Raw genomic sequence first — 22,598 nt, 5'->3', positions numbered from 1 at the left:
TCTCAAGAGGCATGAATAGCAATGAACATAAGATTCTTTATGCAAAGGACTACGAGATACAAGAATATAATGTTCCTTCTAAAACAAAATGGTTATACTAGTTATTTCGGAGGTTTAGATTGTGAGGCCATCTGTGGAAACTATAGGGATTCTTGCATTTGGCAGGCAGAGCATTGCAGATGACATTTCAATTTAACTGAGCAAGTTGATTGACTACTATACCAATTTCTAATTAGAGGAGCAATTCTTCCTGCACAATAGGTTATCTATCTGTGAAAAGGCTCAACAAACAATAAATGTCTTTGGTAGTCAAGATGCAGAAATGGGCAAAACTGCAGAAACTCAGTTTTCTTTCTGGATATTTTAATTTTGAACCATAGAGGTGTTTTGCTTTTGAGAAGAAAAATATACATACACATATATGACAATAGACATTCTACCTGGTTGATCTTAACTTTTATCTCCAATAAAAGAAATCTGTTACAGTGACTTGAGGAAATCTCAGTGGCTTAAGGTACAAAGAAAGGTTTGCTTTCAAAACTAAACTGAAGAGTGACTGAAGGCGAGTGTTAGCAATACTGGTGCCACACTAGCTGGGGGGCTCAACCAGATTACAGTGGCTTCATGAAGCAGCAGATGGTCTTTACCTTGTCCAACTTTCATGAGGATCTTCATGGCTCTTGTCTGGCACACCCCTCCCTCCTGGTTATCCAGGCCCTCCAAAGACCCATTTGATGTAGCTGATTGAAAATAAAATGGACAAAACAAAAAAATAAAGAAAAATCAGGAAATCAATAAGCCAACTTTACATGAACATGAAATGTCTGAAAACAATTTGAAAAATAAGAATTCACTCTTAGTCATAAGTTTTCTGAAAGTATGGGATGCTGAAAGTCAAAAATAAAAATAAAAAATAAAGAAAGAAAAATGGATACTGTCAACACTGCTGCATGTATGCTATCTGGTTTCAAATTTACTTAAGCACTTTCTCCTTCCTCCATGATCAAGTGGTTTAATTAAGAGTACACAGATAAAAGGCACAGCATCTTCCAAAAAGCTTACTGACTATTTCGGGGTCAGACTCAAAAGAGCAAAGTAGTTACTACGGTAATTTCAAAACGTGGTAATCATCACACAACACCTGCTTCCTCTACTACAGATTTCCTGCTTCAAGAACAATTAGCTTGATGCGCCCTGTTTGTCAAGCATCCAAGTTCTGTAAACACGAAAAGATTCCCACACCCCCTTTTTCTTTCCACAGCCTTCCTCGTGTTTAAAAAGTACTGTATACTAGAATTCAGCTTTTCAAATTCTGAGGTTTGTCCCCCTCATTTTGTAAGTCAACTACAAAAAACGAGTGTGTTGTTATTACCGATGTCAACCTTGGTCAAAGATTCAACCACGCTCCCTGTTTTGGGACAACTCTGGATGGAGAGAGGGGGACCTACACATCCCACTGCTCTGTTTGGTACTGTGGCAAACCAGGATATAAGCCGAGGGTTCTAGCAGCCACTCATCTCGTTGCTTTTCTATTTCAAGAGGAACAGAAGGAGGAGGGACAAGAACATCTGACCACTTTCAGAATTTCTTTTTAAACAATCTATGCTCTACTCCATTTGGACACATTCTTGTTCTGTCCTCTTAGGACGGTGAGTTCTCTGAATTGCTTTGTAACTAAAGCTGTAAAAAGATAGGCTGCCAGGTACTTTGCTGAGGAACAGGATTTAAATTACAGGTCAAGTTCCAGAAGAGAAAAGAAGGTGGGGAGTGCTAGACATTTTCATTCCTCCAAAGTTCAAGGGGCAAGGAACAGAAGTGTTTCATAATACACTTCTGCAATGTAAATCATTCTCCACTTTGATTATCAAAGTCTTCTTTACCAACATTATACATTTAAAGGCACAGAAAAAGGGACAGACTTCCTGATAAAAATAAACCCAAAAGACATTTTTTAAATGGGCTGTTTGTTTTCCAAATGGTGGGTGGGCCAGCAAACAAATTCTGGGTCCGTGTATAGAAATATGCATGTCATGGATAATTATATGAACTGGAAAATAAGACACTTAATTTACTTGTCTCTGTATTCTTGAGTTATCGACTTTTACTTACATGGTTTTCCTTAAAAACAATGGCTACCTCTTGTATGTATAAATATCTCTTTGCTTATCTGAGTGTTTCCTTAAAGTTCTCAGTCTCACAATCATATCTCACTCTTCTGCTATTGCTGATTCTGAGTTTCTCCTGGGAAACTGGGCAAAAGTTGCCATAATAATTTTAGGGGGTAGAAAGTAGATAGAAGCCTCTTTGCAGATTAAAAAAATGTGTGGCAACAAAACTAAAATAAATACTTAAAAACTAAACATTATGAATCTAAAGAAATCATCTCCCTCCACCCCATTTCTTCATTTTTCTCTTTTCCCTTTCCCTTCTTCAAATCTGTGCCTAAATTTCAAAGTACCTTTTTCTCTTTAAGACCTAGAACAGTATGGATATCTATGAACAGGCACTATTTCTGGATAAATATAGAGCAGTGTTATAGTTTTTTCTTAATTATTTAGAGCTTTCTCATTTGATCTTCCTCAAAAATTAAAATATGTTTTCATACAGAAAGAAACTAGAAAACTAATGTATTTTTTCTGGCTGCTGGGTTTACTTACTTAGTTCAAGTGAAATCTCTGTTTTCAAATTCATACACACATAAATGCACCCATAGGCACATTTACCCAACTCAAAGATAAACGACTTCTTCTTATTTAACACTAAACTGGCAAGTGATAAAAATAGGAGCGGAAGGGTGCTGTACAGAAAAAAAAAAAAAAAAAATAGCCGAAACCGGTTTGGCTCAGTGGATAGAGCATCGGCCTGCGGACTGAAGGGTCCCGGGTTCGATTCTGGTCAAGGGCATGTACCTTGGTTGAGGGCACATCCCCAGTGGGAGGTGTGCAGGAGGCAGCTGATCGATGTTTCTCTCTCATCGATGTTTCTAGCTCTCTATCCCTCTCCCTTCCTCTCTGTAAAATATCAATAAAATATATTTTTTTAAAAATAGGAAAAATATAGATTTATTTTAATCTTGAGAATGAAAGGTCAAAGATTTAGGTTTCAAAGAAAAATAAATGAACAGCAGAAAGGGTAAGACAAGGCAGGGCACAGAAGAGTCACTGGCAAATACAATTAAGAACGACATCTGCAGAGGTAGCAACAACTGACTACTTCTACTCTGCCACCCTGGAAGCACAAGAGATGCCCATAATTGAGTGACCTTTTCTTTAGATTTTATTTGTAGCTCAATGCCTTTCCTCAATACCAAAGACTTTGTGCAGAGCTCCCTTGGGTCTACCCAAAATGATGTCCAGATAACCCCCAAACATAAAGAACGCTAAAAGTATTCAAAATTAAATTGCGATCTATAATTTAGCATCCACAGACTATAAGATGGTAGGAAGAACATTGTGAGAATGAAACTGCATTGCACCCTGAACAGTAGACATTTTGTGTATTCCTTGGGGAGAAAGAAGCCTCTAAGCCCTGGTATTGCCTAGAGGGGAACCCATGGATGCTACCCAGGCAGAGGTCTTTCACAATTGAAGCTACTGCTGATGGTGGAGGGTGGGGGTAAGAAGGGAGGGTGGGGCCGAAGGGGAGAGCTGGCCAAGAGGCACAACATTGTGAGTGAGGACAGTTTTTCTCCTACATTCTGCTTCATTCCACTTCAAGTCAACTTGGACATTGCAAAGGTTACTGGAAGACATTGAAAAATTCACTACTAATGTTAAAACAGCATGGGAACACTTGGCTATTTAAAAAAGGGCTAACTTTGCCAAAACCGGTTTGGCTAAGTGGATAGAGCATCGGCCTGCAGAATGAAAGGTCCCAGGTTCGATTCCGGTCAAGGGCATGTACCTTGGTTGCGGGCACACCCCCAGTAGGGGGTGTGCAAGAGGCAGCTGATCGATGTTTCTCTCTCATCGATGTTTCTAGCTCTCTATCCCTCTTCCTTCCTCTCTGTAAAATATCAATAAAATATATTTTAAAAAAAAAAGGGCTAACTTTAAAAATACAGTTAGATATTCCGCCATGAAAATATTTTTGCCCTAAATTAGGAATGACCTAAATTGTCACAGAAAACCCTGCTTTAAGATGTTACTACCAACTGAAATTTCAGCAGGTAAACTTTATAGCAAGCATAAAATAATTCAGAGTAACCTCAACTTATTTTATGTTGGATCCCACAGTCAAAATTGACCTATCACCTCTCTACTACTTCCTCATGGGGGAGTGTAGAGGGTGTGGTTCTCATTCAAGGGGTCTCCCTGGCCCCACCTTGAGAAACTGCAGAGCCAGGTGGCCTGCCCTGATTGTGTCCCGTGGCTGGCAGAGAATGCTGAAATAAAGCCACAAGCCTCAGAGTCTGCTTTCTCCTGCAACAGCCAGTTACCAAGAAGCTTTCAAAGGTTGAGTGGCTGACTTGGAAAAACAACAAGAAATTGCTTATGCGTGGGAATAAAATCTATTTCCATTTCAGAGGAAATGGAATTATTTTTATTGCAATTATTTTTATTATTGATTGGGATGTATTGGGGGGGATTTTTAACATAAAGAAAGTAAAAATAAATTGTTACCTCATTCTACATTGTTTTTCTTTGTCTTTCTCTACAAGCATTATCTAATCCCACCATAATCAGAAGTACTAAATGGATAAAATTGCACTGAATCATTTAGAGACAGAAAAATAACATTGTTATACCTAAGCTTTTTAGGGCCCAGACATTTTTTTTCCTTGGCCCAGGGAAAAAAAAGACTTTATAAAATTAAAAATTACTAGAAAAGTTTCTCCATGCAGTTAGCAAATCGGTTTAATAAAAATACATGGGCATTTTATAGCCTGCTTTTAAAAGCTTTTGCTTCAGGGATCTAATTGCATGTACTGAGTATACTGAAAGCACTATATTGTTCCCCCAGGGCCTGGTTTTCAGTGGGTGGAGATCATTGCTCAGCAAAAAAAGTACCCTGAGTTCACACTGCCTAAAAGTCTTCTTCATATTTTAAAACTACACAGCCAACGTCTGTGGTTTCCCATTAATTTGCACATGAACTTATCTGCAGTTCCTGCTCACTGGGAATAGTATACTGGTTATCTGAGTAGAAAACCAGAGCACCAGTGAGTAAAGCAGACTGAAAGGGCAAGAATATTTCTGGCTGTGTTTTTTAGTCTGTGACCAGGGAGAGGAAGTAATATTGCACTTAAAACATGTCTTCATTAGACTGTTATTGCTCTGCACCCAGGAGGCTAAGCTGCTGCACTGGATCTTGGCTGTTTTTCAGTCCATCGTACCAGTAATGTTGTGTTAATCAGATAGAGAATTCTACTGCTGGATTGGTGCTGATATATGGGTCGCATTCACAAAAAGGTTAGAAATGAGGGCAGCACAAAAAAATCCTACAGAATCATAGCTTCACTATGAAGGAAAATTCTTAGGTTATAATGGAAAGAATGAATCATCAGCATATACTAATGCTTTGGAGAATATTTCAAACTACTCTAAAATGTAGCTTATTGAGATGGGGCTGGGTGGGTTGGGGAGATGGGTGGACACTCAAAAGCAAATATTTTTATTAATTTCACCAAAGAAGTCCACCAAAAAGAGAGAGATAATATGTATAATAGGGTCAGGAAAATCTGAGTTCAGTTTTCTAGCAAGAATGAAAACCTTGTCTTTCTATAAAGCTTACGCATGACATAGTCCCTCTTATTTGAATATGAAACAAACAGCATTTTATGAGCATTCTCAATATCACCCTCTTTGTCCTTACTATCTTTTCTAACATGTCATCCATCATCTGCTGGCCCTGCTAATTTTGATTTCTTAGACCAGCCTCCCTACACACTAGTCTCCTTAAGCTCAACACAGTCTCCTGAAAACCAGAAGCCTATTACCTGGCAAACGTAGGAACTGAAAGAAGCAGAATCAAGTGAGGAAGGTGGAAAGTAAAGCCAAGACATTAAAATAAACATGGCACAGAGACTAGGCTACTGTTTTCCTCTACCAGGGCGCCTAAAAGAAAAAAAAAATGGAAATGAGATATGTAAGTTGAAAAACAAGGAGGCTGATAAAACTATAATTACTTAATGCCAACATACAACCCAGGAAGCTAAGCTCTGTCTACTTAACACCCCGACATCAGTTCAAATTCAAATGTGTGATGCAAATTCAAAATATGTACTAAAGAAACAGAGATCCCATTTCTATAGCTCAAATGAAGGCAGTTTAATGCCTTGGGTACCATGGTTCTCCTTTCTGATACCACATTAAAGGGGGGAAAACCAATCTCACCTGGAAACGATAATGTTCACTGAGTGCCCAAAGGTAAATACTTTAAAGAAATTAATAAAATTAATATACAGAAACATCTGCATTATGTGCCAAAAGGAAGAAGGAAGATTCACTTTTTCTAACTTAGCCCACTTTTTGTGTTTTCCTTTGTTGGATTTACTGTGAAAGAAACAAGGAATATACCACCACGATTTCCCAACAGCCCTGTTATTTTTGCTTGGCATATTTAAAAAAAAAAGAAAAAAAAAGCTCCACATTCTTTCAAATAACATGGAAGTTTATCCCATAATGCCTGCTCTTAGGGTAAAAGTTTTATGAATACTTCTTAAATGGCCTCACAGAAGAAAAATACAAAGGCACATATTTTCAAAAGAAACTGTATATCCTCAAAAGCTTTTTTTTCTTTTTAAATTCTCCACTTAATGAGGTAGCTCTCAAGTGGCATTTGATTACCTGATTTTAGTGTGTGGGGAAGAGTTTCCAGTTAAAACACTGGATAAGCTACTAGTGATGTAGGCTGTGTGGGTTTCTCACCCAAGGAAACCATGTTCCAGTGTGAGAGGAAGAATTATTTAAACTGAAACCACATCGCTATGGTTGTGCTTGGAAATTTTAAAGCAGTAAATCAGGCATTAAGAAGTAATAACTGTCTCAGCACCAGTGACTTCCATACAACACAATTACTTATGTTTCTCCACTAGACAGAACGATTTGGAAAAAATGAATTTAAAAATGAAGTCATAATTTAGACCTTCCCTCTTGGATTCTAGCATTAAAATATGAGTAAAGATACAGATATTGAGCATAAGTGGATGGTCTTAATAAAATGGTATAATTTTATTTCCACAATTTCAAATGTTCATCATGAATGATAAGATTAGGATGTTATATTGACAGCTCAGAAAAAAGAGTTTTTAAAAAATGTAACAGCCTTAAAACAGCTTTGTAAACTGTCTTTTTGTGTTCACTGAAAGATTTAATGACATATATTACTTTGCCATTTTATATTACTTTTTTGGGAAGACAGGAGACAAGACATTGTAGATGAGAAAATGTGCCACTCTCGTGGTATAATAGTTTAGATAGATGTGATTTTATTTGCTTTGACAATCTAGACACCAATGGTAAGTCCAAAGGTACCAATATGATATATATTATTATAGCTCATCTCTCACACATCAGATGAGACTTGGACATTGAGGGTCAACATACTGAGAGAATAGTAACAATATAAAGTAATAAATACCACATTTAGAACATTAAGAAATACTGCCATAGCTTGCTCATAAAATTTTTTTATCTTCATCAAGGATATGTTTATTGATTTTAGAGAGTGGAAGGGAAAAAGAGAGAGAGAGAGACATCAATGTGAGGGAGAAACATTGATTGGTTGCCTCTTGTATGTGTCCCAATCAGGACCAAACCTACAGCCTAGGTATATTCCCTGACCGGGAATTAAACCTGGGACCCTTAGGTGTATGGGATGATGCTCCAACCAACTGAGCCACACTGTCCAGGATCCTCATACAATCTTTTCACTATTAAAAACTGTATACAAAGATCAAGTGATGATCATTGAAGATGCGAAGACCCACAGTTATCTTCGATAAATAGTCCTGAAAAGTCACTGATTACATACCATCCAAGGGAAAAAGATGGGACGAGAAGTAGTGAACATACGTATGTGTATGTGTGTGAATGTAAGTGTATGCACACCTCGGGGGTATATATCACTGAAAAACATACCCACCAAGTATTAACACTTTGGTGAGAAAGATCAAATAGTCCTGGCAATAAATTACATGTCTTCCCCCTTTTCTACGAGAGGCCTGATTAAATACATGAGATCATTTCTGAGTGTTTACTTGGTTTCCCCTTAAAATATTGCTTGCAATAAATGTTGTCTTGATTTTTAATGAATTCCGCTAAGGAAAAAAAAATCACTTGCTAAGTCTAAGATTTTATTGCTAAAAATGATAATGATTTTTTGCAGGTGGAATATCTCATTAGATAAAAAAAATTCAACATGAGTCCATTAAAAAAAAAGCTTTTCATCTAACATGCTTTAGGGGAGTTTGTCTTATCATCACAGTGATTCAGACAAAATTAACATCATGAGAATGTGATAATCAACAATAAAAGAATAATTACTTTTATATATGAAAGTGAACCTTACCATGGGCCAAAACCTACTAAAAAAGAGAAATTGTGTTTTAAAAATAGGTGCCCAGATGACCACTTCAATATAATAACCACACTCACATTTAAAAAAAGAGAATGATGTAAGAGTTCTAAAGATAAAACATAATTCCCTATTGTCTATATTAGTTTAATTTAAGTATTCAGATTTTTAAAAATGAAACTTTCCGGTCAAAAGATACTGATACTATCCAATGAAAATATTCTGACACATGAAGAAGCATGTGTCTGAGTGAGTGATTCTTTCTAGCACACACTCCCTTGCTCACTCCTGAGTAAATAACAGTCTTAATCACTGACGTATCTTTGTGGAGCTATGGAAATATCTAAATAGCAAAGGGCCAGAGCAAAAAAGTTCCTGGTGGGGAGGGGTGCACATCCCGCAAACCTCTTGCTCATTCTACGGTCACTAATTGCATGCAATGATATTAATGACCCCGTAATCGCCAGACCCCAGCACTGAAGTGGAAAACATCCATCTGAGGCCGAGCACAGCGCTGGGTGCTGGGACGTCACCAGTGACTGAATTAATGTTTGCTGACAGTTGAGAATACAACACTGCAGATGAGAAAAATGTGCCACTCTCATGGCATAATAGTTTAGATGGACATGATTTTATTTGCGTTGACCATCTAGACACCAGTGGTAACCCCAATAAAGGGTCCTGTCTGAATCTGCCCTACACATGAACCTTATTTTGTTCAGGGCGACATGCTCGGTCCTCTAAGAATCCAGAGCAATTTTCCACACGTTTGCTTCAATAAAGGAATACCTTCATCTCCTGGTTTAATATCAGGGACAATGAAACAAGGCTACCTCACTAAGGCAAAGAACCACTTGCTAAGCACAGCTGTCTTTTAGCAACACTCAGCCGGGCTCCTCTGCGCAGTGATCAATTACGAACTGACAGAGGTTCTGCCAATCCATCCATCCATCCATCCATCCATCCATCCATCCATCCATCCATCCATCCACCCATCCATCCACCCATCCATCCACCCATCCAACTGCAGCACCTGTACCTAGTCTCTTAATCCCTCTACTTTGAGAGATTTTTATTTGTATAATTTCACTATTTAGCAACTTTCTATTAAGGGCCTTAAAGTACTTGGTCACATTAAAAAAAAAATAGCATATTCTTATTGAAGAAACTTAATAGGTAGTAGATCTAAAAAGAAAAGAAAATTCAGAAGATCTGACAAATTGCTATTACAACCACCTTGACCCAATGGCCCTGTTTTTTTCCTACTGCTCTGTTCTTCATTCAACTTTGGGGTGTATGATTGAAATTAGTTATTGAAGTTAGTTCCACAGTGTAGAGCAGGGCATCAGGCCCAACATGTTTGATAGAAGCATAGAGTTCATTAGGTATCCATATCACGCGAGGGTCTTTGATATTGCTATGGGTGTGTTATGAGTGTATAGACATATACTAGTGCTCTTTCCTGCACTGTATTTGTGATGTGATATATACAAATACTATCTTCCCTCTTGCTGTGTATACATTCATATGCTTAGTGACGCAGGGAAGTGTCACATAAATGACATTAACCTAAGGGTCTGACAGCCCTGGTTTGAGTTCTGGCTCTGACATTTCACGGCTGTGTGAACTGTTCTAAACAACTCACACTTTCAAAGTTTCAGTTTTCTCTCAGTGATAAAAATTTCTCCGTCACCTGTGTTTCAAGACTTCAAAGGGACACAGAGTATGTGAGGCCACAACACCTCCCCCGGAGTGAGCAAACACCCAGCCTGAGACTTCAGAATGTTAGGAACAAATGTGTGACTCTTAAGGACAATATAAATAAGGTTTTTCAAAGTAATCTTTTTTGTGTGTCTGTCTATGCCTCTTGGCTATTTCCTAAAGTGCTTTATTTTGCTTTAAATTTTGATCATCGTGATGAATATTTAAAGGCTATTAAGAAAGAAACTTGTTCCCTCTCATGCTTGTACTAAGTCTCTGGTATTGTTCAATTATTTAAAAGTCTAAGTGAACCTTTAAAAAGCTCTAAATACAGGTGCTACAGATATTAAGATGTATTTCATGAAACAGTAAAGGCAGTTTTATTCTGAGCAATTACTAAATAATTTCTTTTTTCCCCCTAAGTAATCTCCTTCATTTCTCACCTGCTCTTGCTTTGCTCTTATTCTGCATGAGGCATTGGTTTCTCCCATCGCTTTGAGAATCAGGGTCACCTTATTCTTTCATTAGCTATTTGGGAATTAGAAATAGTGCTCACAGGACTCTTTCTGTCTACCTCTAAATGAGATAAGCTGTCACTACTGCCTGGTGAGGCCATGGACCATGAACAGCCTCATCTACAACAGCCTTCTCCGCCTAAACCCTGAGGGAGCTGGGATGGATATCCCAATGGCCATGACTCCATCACACCCATGCACCAAAGTCTCTCAGCACAGTCTCCAATTAAGCAGAATCCAAGGCTTCACTCCCTAAGTGCAAAGAACTGAGGCTCTATTCATATTAAATTCACCAAGGAGTCTTACTGAGATACTCTGGGAGAGCCTTCATTGCAGTCAGAAAAGGATTTCACATTATGTTAAAAAAAATAATAATAGAAACAACACTTGTAATTATCAGACTAATGAAATGATGTACTTTCCCAGCTAGTCTCAGTGACAAGGCAACTCTGACACATTTCTTTTCTAGAAGAACCTTTATACTACATTAGGATGCTGCTAAAATTATCAATAAAAACACGGCATTGCCTTTGTGGAACAGGGAACTGAGAAAACGCCTGGCAAATGGTTAAAGGCAAGTGGGGAAAATGATTAGGCAATTGGAAGACTCCTCCCGGTGCATCTCCTTTGGGTCTTACAGAGGATATGCTCCCAAGCCTGGGCCATTCCACCAACTAAAACATACATAAATGTATGTTTCCTGGCAAGGGAAGCCCAAGGACAAAAGAACTTCTATAACACTCCAGAAGGCAAAGAGGGAAGATCTTATAATTAAGCTCTGCAGCATTCCTGAAACTTGTAAACTTTCTGGAGTTTCATTTTATGGATGGCTTTCAAATAAATGATACTTTCTGAGCGCATCTTCCCCGCCCTTAGCTTGCAGAAAAGCATAGGTTTGTCTGGTCTTCTGTCTCATACATCCTCCGCCACTCCAAAGAGACCCTTAGCCATCCGCATTTGGTGCCAACCACGAAGGTAAGCACTTTACAGATATGACCCCCTATTTAAACACACATCATCCTGAGAAGGCAAGTACTGTTATCCCCAATTTATAGATGAAGAGTTGAGGCAGAGACTGGATAAGTTACTTGTTGAGGGGCATTTAAGAAGTCAGGTCTGTCCACCTCCAGACTCTTAACTGCTTTGTTAATCATATATATGTGATTCCCCCAAACACCAAGATTCTGATGAACATCCTATCACAAAGATGATAGTTATAGGTTAAAAATAAAAAAGTGTTAAAATGCTTGAATTCAGCAATGATATACAAGGCATCAAACATAAATCCTCACCCCAAAGTCAAAGGACATAAGTGACAAGTTGATGTATCCATATCACTAAACTTGATGGAAATGTAGCTTTTGTTACATTTATCATAGAAATAATTAACCACAAAAACATATAATCACTTCACAGACACCACACATCCCATATAATAAAAGGCTAATATGCAAATTGACCGAACAGGGGAACAACTGGTCGCTAGGATGCACAATGACCACCAGGGGGCAGATACTCAATTCAGGAGCTGCCCCTTGGTGGTCAGTGCGCTCCCACAGGGGGAGCGCTGCTCAGCCAGAAGCTGGGCTCAGGGAAGGCAAGCACAGCGGTGGTGGCGAGAGCCTCTCCTGCCTCCGAGGCAGTGCTAAGGATGTGGCTTAGGACTAGGCCTGGGGAACAGGCCTAAGCCATCAGTTGGACATGCCCCAAGGGCTCCCGGCCTGCGAGAGGGTGCAGGCCAGGCTGAGGGACCCCCTCCCCCCCAGTGTCAGAATTGTGTGCACCGGGCCTCTAGTTCTCATATATTCTTCAAAAAAGCTAGGTATAAAAGAATATAAAGAAATTTTTTAAAGAAAGAATATTTGAAAGCTCCCACAACTATTTTAACTATTTTCCTGGGGAAAATACAGTACATTCAGTATATTTTAGTGCCATTTGCCCCACCTACTCCCCAAATACAAGTAAATAAAAAAAAAACAACAACAAATATATAGACACATCCAACAAAAATACAGAAATGAAATCTGTTCTTCTGTTTTGATTCTTTAAAAATAGTGTTTCATGATATTTGTGTGCAAGTGTTTTAACTTATTTTGCAATTTTGCTCAGCAGTGGAGTTTATGCCTAAAAATAGCAAAGCTGACTGTGGAGACTTCCCATTTTATATTCTCTGATAAAAAAAAAAAAAAAAATTGCTTTAGAGAACTAAGCCAATGAAGGGCCGAAGAATGGTGACTCATTCTAACTCATCCAGTATTTCTCAGGGAAGAATTTCCCAAGGCACGGAAAGTGAGGGATGGCTTTCGGAAGGATGACTGTGAACATGGCAGGGTGTACCTTCGAGAATAACTTTTAATGGAAACAATCAGACAGTTTCCCACAAATCTATGTCTTAGCTACGATTTGAAGTAAAATAACATAAAAGCCACATAAGCTAAACTGGGAGGTGCTCTGAGCATGTAGTGTTCTTTTTCTAATACCTCTGTCCTGGCCACTGTTTCCTGACACAGTATTCATCCAATGACACTCATTTTTGTCTATCTTCTGACTCACATAATTTTGTAGTGTGATGAAAACCTCTTCGTAGCTATTTTGCAAGATTTTATGCGAAGGCTGGTTAACTAACCCACAGAACCTTCATAAGGTTGGATGTTGCAAAGGGCCAACACACCAAAACTGTTGACTCATTTGCCTCTATCACCTCTAAAAAGAAATTGCAAACCAAGCACCAAGAGTGTCTACAAGAAAACTTTAGGACACAAATATGGATGAAGGCTCAGAACAGTTAGAAATGCTTTCCTAGTATTAACTGAAGTGTTTACTAAGACCGAACTGCCCTTGATAACAGGCAACTTCAGAGGTAGTTATTTCATAAACTTTTTTTTAAACTTTAAGGACATAATAAAAGTAACTATAGGGTATGTAAAATGTTTAATATGCTTTTAAGGCAATTAAGAATCTGAATGCAGTATAAAATGGGGCTTTTTCAGACCAAATGACCTTAACATCCCTACCTTTGGATCATTTAAGATTAAGAGATTTTATTATGCAAATTAGGCCTGAGGCTAATTACAGAAATAGGTCACTTGAAAAAGTTAATTCTAAACATTCAGAAAACCTGCATATATCATTTTGCTACATGTCAAAGCAAATAACCAGCTATGAGGAGAATTAATGAGGATTCATAGCATTTTGTCATGTGATGAGTATATATTCAGTAGGCTTAAAATACACTTCCAATTAAAAATTAATATTTACTTCTGAAACTCAAAAGTATGATGCCTGTATTTTAAATCTGGTAATACTACACGTCAAATTAAACATCTTGAAATAATTTACAGCAGATCCTGTCTATTTCAATGGGAGAAAAGCTACACTAAGAAGAGATCCTATATTGGATGTGTACATCCAGTCATAGTTGGGAACTGGAGACTTCCATCACTAGCCAAAACTACAACAACAACAACAGCAGTTTCTAGAGAAGAAATTAAAATTCAAAGAAATAAAGCTACATCTTATAAAGCTCAGGCAGCAGGACTAGAACCCATATCCCTGGGCCCAGTGCTCCTGGAATCAGGAGATCTAGGGCACCAATTCAGTCCATTAGCAATTTGGACTGTTCCCCTGCAGGGTAATGAAGTACTACTAACTATCAATTCTCTTCTTTCTCGCCATGGAAAGAAAGCAGCACACAATATTGATGATTTTCATACTGATGATGAAAATCATATTGATGATTTTCTTAGTTATGAAGGTGCTAAGTAGACACTAAGATCTGAAATTAAGCACATGCAGCATATATTGTAGCAACTCAAAAACACCAGTATTATTTATTGACTATCTCAAAATGAATTAATGATTTGAAGTATTAAACATATACTTGTAAATTTTAGGTTTTTTCTCATGCTACCTAGTATAGTACTATTTTAAGTAGAATGTGACTATCAGAGAAAGAGAGAGAGAGAGAGATTAAGATTGTTTGATGTGTGCCCAACTGGCATGGCTCAGTGGTTGAGCACTGACCTATGAACCAGGTCAAGGTTCGATTCCCGGTGGTTGGGGCACATTCCTGGGTTGCTGGCTCCATCCCCAGTTGGGTTCATGCAGGAGGCAGCCAATGAATGACTCTCTCTCATCATTAATGTTTCTATCTCTCCCTCTCCCTTCCTCTCTGAAATCAATAAATATATATGTATATTTTTAAAAGATTGTTTGATGTGGAAAGTAGTCACTTTTTAAAATCTCTTAATTGTTTTGGTGCCTTTGGATTCTTGAAGAAGCAAAAATGTTAACATTAACTTTTTAAACTACTTTAGAATGTGTTCTTCTCATCGTTAGTTTCTTTCCCAGGGAAAGCTGTGTGTCAGTGAGCTTTGCTGTAGGCTGGGTGACAAATCGGTTTCTGCACTTTCCCAGCTTCTGAAAGGTCTTCCTATGTCTGTGACGTGACGGAAGCCTTTCAATTCTCTGTGGAGAGTCTGCGTGGACTTCCCGGCACACTTCTGAGCTCTGGGCCCCTCACCCAGCCCTGTGACAATCACCCAACCAGCCACATTCAAACCGCCTCTCATTGTTTCAACTTTGAAATACTCAATTCTATTTTAAGAACAATTCCTTTATCCCAGGCTTTTGCACTGTAAATCAGAACTCTACGGAGAGTTCTGGGGGCCAGCAGAGCTCATCTACCTGCAGTGAATCTAATAATGAGTTTTTAGAGAAAGAAAAATAAGAAATGTCATCATTGTGTAGATTAGTATTATAATTAATTACAAAGTAAGCTGTGGTTCTAAATACAAACCTATCATGTGTTGATAAGTCATTTATTATTAAATGCTCACTACACTAGACAAAAAGATGTTGCTTATTTAGTATTTATTTTTATTTCCTGCATATTCAGACTCCAGGCTAGCCCCATGTTTGCTGAAATCCCACTTTCGCTCACTGGGAACTTAGAAATGAAAAGCTGTCTTCGTGAAGTCAGAAACTGAAGTGCATGGGGGAGAGGGTCTGGGTCTGTTGACTGGTCTGCATGGAAGAGCCAGTCCGTGGGCTTGGGCTGCAGGTACAGCTCTAATGTCATACATCTAACACCATAGGAACATCTGATACTCTACAGCATCTGCTGCTCAGGTGTCACCCCACCACCTCCATATTCTTTCTTTCTTCCACCCTACCGAGGGGAATTAACCTTCTTAATGAATTCATCTAAAGTCACTTTGAGTTCCCTATAAATGGCATGCCAAACATTAGTGTACTTGGTGAAGTCTTACTTAAATTGTCTTAAAAAAAAAAAAAAAAAGCCACTAGACTTCTAAAAGCTTAAGGTTTCCATTTATTTTACCTAATAACTATTTTAGAATCTCAAAGATGTCTCTATTATTTTGTACACTTTGCCACCCAATCTACTTGTTTCATCCCTTAGAATACTTTTATTTTCATTTTACAATAATTATTTCTTTAAATATATAATTCACCACTTTTCCTTTTTGTGTGTTTTTGTTGTTGTTGTTACTTATTCCTGCTTAGCCACTCTCTGTGTATCAGGTTCACCTACAAATAGGTTTTCAGTCTCTGTGGCATTTAAGGCTTACAGCAAAGGACAACAAGAGAATTGGATGGCCATGACCACTTTTGTTTTAACTGCTAATGTAGTAAAAATAATACATTATTGAGCACTAAGTCACTATTCAGTGAATTATTGATCCTGAGCTTTAAAAAAGAGCAGCTAATAGGTTGAGAAAGCAGAGTTTTAACCTGGTCACCAAGAGATGGGAGGGTGCAGCCAATGGACAGCAGTTAAGTGTTCCCTAAGGAACTGAAGACTATGGTAACAGATAAGTGAGCAAAACTTTAAACCAAAGAAATTAAGAAAAAATATTTTGAGTGACGTGAAGAGCTGTCTCAGCCACCAGACTGCACTGACCAAGCCCTGGCCCTAGAACGACCCTGCCTTTGTGCTAGGATGGGATCTGCCTGAGTAGGCTTGTGCTCCAGGGGGTGCACCATGTGACTCCACAGCCTCATTGTGGACCACAGTTCAGATATGACTCAAAGGGTACATAATATCTGTTCCTGATGCAATGTATCACATTGCTAGATAGATTTTTAAAAAGTAATTGGTTGAGCAACTCCCACTTTTGTCTTATTCTTCTAAATCTGCTTTTGATGTGCCCATGTACAACTGTGGTTTGTCTGTAACACCCATCCTTCGAACCTACATGCTCCATCTCATTGATGCTTTCATGAGGAAAGGGTACCATTATACCTTTATTACTGTTGAATCCCTGGTACTTAGGCACAGTTTCTGGCACAGAGGAAATATAAATGAATGAGTGAATGGATAGATGGATGAATGGATGAAGAGAAATGTCACAGCACAAGAGTTACCCAGCAAAATCTCACCAATGGTCCTTAAAAATGCTTTGTTAGTAGAGATGCTGAGTATATTCATATATATATTCATTTATTTCAATGCTATGAAAACTCTAGGAGGTTTTATTCTCATTAGGTATTTATATTTAATGAGTACTATTAGTATAGGGTCCCGCATTCAATTAAGGTTTCTTTTCCAAAAATGGATTATCACCAAATATTTGCCACAATAATACTTTTAAGGAAGCAAAACTTGATACAAACCTATTTAGCTTATCCTAATTTCTATAAAATAAATAGAATTATACTTACATATAATGTAATAATCTTTGTTCTTCTGAAATTCTAGACCCCAAAGGTTAGGGCTGAATTCTTGAAACTTGATAGTGAATTTTACATCTTGGTCTGGTCTGGCACAGTTGAGGAGAGGGGTATTTTCCTTTTTAATAGTGCATCTGTCTGCTTGGTCTTTATCAACCATATAAACTTTATAATATTCATACTGGCCAATAGTTTTAGAGTCCATTTTGGGGCAAATAATATCCAATTTGTCTCCTATCTGTGGGTATAGTACCAGTCCTTGTCCAGGTAGAAATCTAAAAGCATAAAAAAAAACATTGAGTTAACAAAAGTTAACAGTATTAATAATTATCACAAAATAGCCAGACGACGCCAATAACTCCAAACTACAATTTTATAAATCCAAACTTTTATTTACCAAAAGTATCTTAGTTCAGATCAGCCTGGGATGAATGTATTTAGTAATTAAACTTTAAAGAAAAGAAAGAACCACTCTCCTTACTCAACACCAGCGATTTTCAACCTTTTTCATATCATGGCACGCACAAACTACTAAAATTCTGTGGCACACCAAAAAATATATTTTTTGCCAAGCTGACCCCCCAAAAGGCATAATTTTGATTCATTCACACCTGATGGCTATTGTTGTGTTGGCTGTTGACATTTTTTACCTGATAATCCAAGGGAAAAGAGTCAGTGCCTCTGACTAAATAGTCAGGTACTGCATGTTTTTTAAATTCTTGTGGCACATCAGTGTGCCTCTTGCGACACACTGGTTGAAAATCGCTGCCCTGTGCAATAGGACCAATCAGCCCGCTGACGTTCCTTTACTACCCCCTCGCTTTAATAGTTCAGTACTCCTTTGTGTAACTTTACAATAACTTTTCCTGCTGGTGAGTCAGCCCTCCCCACCTGTTTGTTATTTTTTAACCATTGGCAGCTTTCATTTATTGGGCATGCCACAGAAAGATGGCATCAGCGCCAGGGAACAGTGGGTGCACTAATACTTTGTTGTCTTGTTAGTTTCCATTGGCTGTTGATGTTAATTAACAGACAAGTTTCATCAAGAATGTTTCAAATTACTTATCATAATTAGTCAGTCACTGATCAAACAATGGGTTTTTTATTACAGTGAACAAAAGAAATGTCTTACAAACCCATAAAAGATAACTAGAAATAATTAGTTGTAGTATTGATTCAGCTGCAAGATGAAGAGTCCTTGACTTGCAAGGACAGCAGCTACTGTCCTTGCTCCACCAACCCTTTCTTCCCTTCCCTGGAGATGTATTTGCTCCAATTAATTCTTAGAAGCAAATCTTTAGAACTAAGACAACTGATACAATATCCCCTTAATGCTTACAGCTAAAAGCTTCCCCCCTCCCCTACCTCTTTCTTGCTAGTCGTGCTGCTGAAAGATCGTTCTTAATGGGGAGTTTCTCTGAGAAACTGAAACAAGAGCTTCCTAATGAACATCCTTCTACAAGTGCTAACACCAACAACACACTTAGAAATCCCAGCTCTGTCCTCTGTACGCAGCCAAGCCTTCAGACTCATTAAAATATTAAAGCCCAAGAACAAAGCATCATGTCTGAATCCTGCCAATCCGACCCTTTATTTAACCAGGGAAGCCCACCAGCCATAACAATTAATGGGTTGTAATTCACTGAGAGAGAAAGCCAGGATGGCGGGGCACCCTCAATGTCAAATTCGTACTGAGGAAACAGGTTATGATTTATGCTAATGAATGGTATTAATTTTCTGAAAATTGCATGAGGGTGGTTATGAAGCATCACAGAACATAACGGAAATTACATTATAGATTTATATTAAAAACCAATACTCTTTATGGCAGGAAAAATGCATGTTGCTGACAGTGGTTTGTCATTTTCCTTGGGAACGCTACTTTACAATCCCGAAGAGAGACGAGTCCCCCCCACCCCACTTTATTTTTGTTATTAAGCTTTTTTAGCCAGGACAATATGACATTTATTCATTAACAAAAAGAAAATGAAAGGAAGGGAGGAAGGGAAGGAGAGCAAAAATCATCTAACATAATATCAAAATGAGTATTTTTTATCACAATAACGAATTTCATACAAACATGTGTGCATACTTGAAGAATTCTCTAGAACTTTGGACAAATGAAGATTACCAGTTAGTAAGAGTCTCTCTTTGATCTTCTTGATCACTTTCCCAGTTTCCTGGGGAGATGCTTTGGAAATTCAACTCCAAAGGACTGAAGGACTCCTGGGTATTCCCCCAACCTCCTGACTGCCAGTGTGGACTCTCTAGGCAAGTCCAACTTTGTGAATAAGAAAACAAAGACCCTAGGTTCTGGTGGAGGGATGGAATCAGAATGTCTGTGGAAGAGACTTTTTAGTCTTTACCCCTGCCCCTTACAGGGCTTCTGATATATATGTTGCTGTAGTCAAGAAGTGGGGGCAGGATGCCTGGCAATCAATACCAATGAAATCGTGTGAGCCTTACTTCACTCACCTGCCTGACACACCCCTTTTCTCAGTTTTATTCCTTAACCTTCTTAGGAAACCTTCACTGCATCCAAGAACCAGAGGCCAATTCCTGCCTGGGGTTCCCACCTCACTTCAAATATTTTCTACCCTAAATCTTCTCTTTTAGTAGCTGACACAGAGCAACCACATGTAAGCTGTTGTTAGAAGTACTAGTATTCATAAATCACAGCCAAGGCCTGCAGCCAGGATACCTGTACCTGCCTCCTCGCAAAGCCCTGATCTTCACACCCATCAACTTTCACCATGGGCCAGTGCCCCAGGGGCTTGCCCGTGCCTCAGACATCCTTAGCAGCGAGATGGACCCATTTTCTTGTCCATCCAGTCAATTCTTTTCAAAATACGCATCAGCTCCCCCACCCCTGCAAGCCGTATATCATCTTTGCATATCTTAGAACTCTCCCACATCACACCCTATGTCTAAAGTTTGGCTCACTGAGCTCTTTCTTCATTCAAAATGCTCCCAAGATCTTGTTTCCTTCATGAGATACATTTTCTTACTGCTTAACCAAGGACTCATTGGAGATGTCCTCCCACCCATGTAAGTAACTCCTCATGACTCTCTTTTCACTCACCAACTCGGAGTTACAGCTTTTGCTGGTGCTGATGGGTGAGGCCAAGAAGACGTGACACATGGGCTGATGTGCCAACAAAGATCTCCACGTTCTAGACCATATTTTCAGAAGGCACAAATCCCATGAAAAGCGGTAACAGTCAGTGATGGGAGAGCCATAATCCATAAAGGGAAGGGGAAGAAGCTCAAATTTCAATAAGCATACTTAATATGCTCATGGAAAGTAAATCTCAGTAAAACTCACTATTTCTAATGCTTGAAAAGAGTCAGTTCACTTTGCAGAATATATTGTGGCAAAAAGTAAAGCAAGAATGTTATCCCTTTCCCCTGAAAAAGTAACTGTTTCACGAGTTCCTTACAAATATTACTGCTTCTTTATGCAAATCCACAGAAAAAGACCCAATACTTGAGTGCTTTAGAGGTTTACTCTGTAAGCATACATATATACCAACTGGTCAGCATAGCAGAGGCTTTAATTGATGAGGTTATGGTTTCTCCATAGACAAAGGGTGAGGCTGCGTTTGAGCCTGAATCACAGATTTCTTGTACACGTCACCACTATGTGCCTTCGAGCCCCTGCAGCCTCTTTCTTCCCTCCCAGGAACCCTCACTGTTTCTAAGGCAACAGGGGAACAAACAGGAGTAATGTGAGTATAACAACTAAAGCACCGTATTTCATGCCAGACTCTGAGCAACAACAACAACAACAAAAAAAAACAGTAGAAGATCCTGATCATCAGGAATTTACAATTTATCTCCCTGAGGGCCAGAGGTCCCAGGTGTGTCTGATTCAATAGCGAATGCCCAAGGGCTGACATATGGTAAATGCTCAATAAGTAATGCATTCGCTGAAAAAAAAATATGGAAGAACAAATGAAGCCAAAATATACACAAATAAAGTTAAGTCAAATTAAGTGCCACAAACTATTTGCAATTACAGGCATGGAAGGAATGCCCGAGTTCGGACCACCTAGCATTGGGACAAGGGTGTGCTGAGAGCAGAGATGAGATTTCCAGAAGACAGCATCCTAGGCATGATGGTGTTTCTGGAGAACAAGGAGCCGTGCAGATGGAGTTTCAGAGCTGTTCTCTCTGGAAGGATTTATGGGTATCAGCAGTCTTCTACAGTCGCTTTCTATTAAAACTGCAAGGCAATTAAACACCTCCAGAAACACTAATAACAAAAACACTGCTGCTTTTGAGCACTTACCCTGGGTTAAGCACTGATCAAAGCACCTTACATCACATTCTCTTCAGGTAATCACTGCGCACGTACCCAACACGAAAAACAGGTGAGGATACACCTGCGCCAAACACCAGGCACAACAGGAAAAGCCCCCTTTCTCTGCACACTTTTCAGTTCTTACTGCATTACATTAAAGCATAAATCTGGTTTGTGAAATGAATTTTTTTTTTTTCTTAAATTGAGCTTTTCACAGCCAAGCCATAAAGTTAAAGGAAACCAAGAGAAAATCAGTCTGCACACAAGCTTGCAAGCACCTCCGCTAGCCCCAGGCCAATCACCGCGGTTGTGCCCCAAGCCGAGGCTTCTTCTGAGGTAAGAGCACCAGAGACCACGGCTCATGAGGGCCGCAATCTGGTATCCCTGCCTTCCCCTAGGAGGCCATCAGCCAAAAGGTGACCAAGAACCAAAACAAACTTCCCCAAATATTTTGCAATATTCAATGCTACACTTCTGTTGACTAGGATGTGTCAAAAACAACTATGATGGTGACAACTGGCTAATTTTAAAGGACTAAACTGGCCATCCAGAGTGGATGTCAAATATAGATTTCTTTTTGTGTGATGAAATAATGTTCATCTTGTAACCAGAAGGAGCATGGAGGAAAAGCCCCATAGTTATAATACGTATCACGCAGGTGAGGTTGTTTTTATTAAACTAGATCCCAAGTAAAAAGTGGTTAGAGGCATCATTTAATCAAATCTGCTGGTGTTGAATACAAAACCAAAAGACAAAGAAGATCAATCGTGCTTCATGTCCTACACAGGAGAAAGAACACTGTCAGGCCAGTTTCTTCTCTGAGCCAGGCTACTTAAGGGCAGAGCAGTCACCTCGCTGCCTTCCTGAGA

General features: G+C 38.8%; 1 protein-coding gene across 2 annotated transcripts in view; it reads right to left on the bottom strand.

Moving 5' to 3' along the window:
- The window catches only part of EFNB2 (ephrin B2), a 46,011-nt gene that overhangs the window by 5,384 nt on the left and 18,029 nt on the right, over positions 1-22,598 (bottom strand). Inside the window, exons 2-3 of one of the 2 annotated variants that reach the window (XM_080661843.1) lie at positions 17,418-17,701; positions 648-740 (exon numbers count right to left, since the gene is read on the bottom strand). In XM_080661843.1, coding sequence (XP_080517969.1) covers positions 648-740; positions 17,418-17,701 — 377 coding nt within the window. The remainder of the gene's footprint in view (positions 1-647; positions 741-17,417; positions 17,702-22,598) is intronic. The other variant, XM_080661844.1, reaches the window with a different exon arrangement.

Source organism: Plecotus auritus (genome assembly GCF_963455305.1).
Source record: "Plecotus auritus genome assembly, chromosome: 3".
In the NCBI taxonomy this organism is placed as follows: Eukaryota; Metazoa; Chordata; class Mammalia; order Chiroptera; family Vespertilionidae; genus Plecotus; species Plecotus auritus.
The sequence above is the reverse complement of the archived record's forward strand: the minus strand, read 5'-3'. Positions and strand labels throughout refer to the sequence as shown.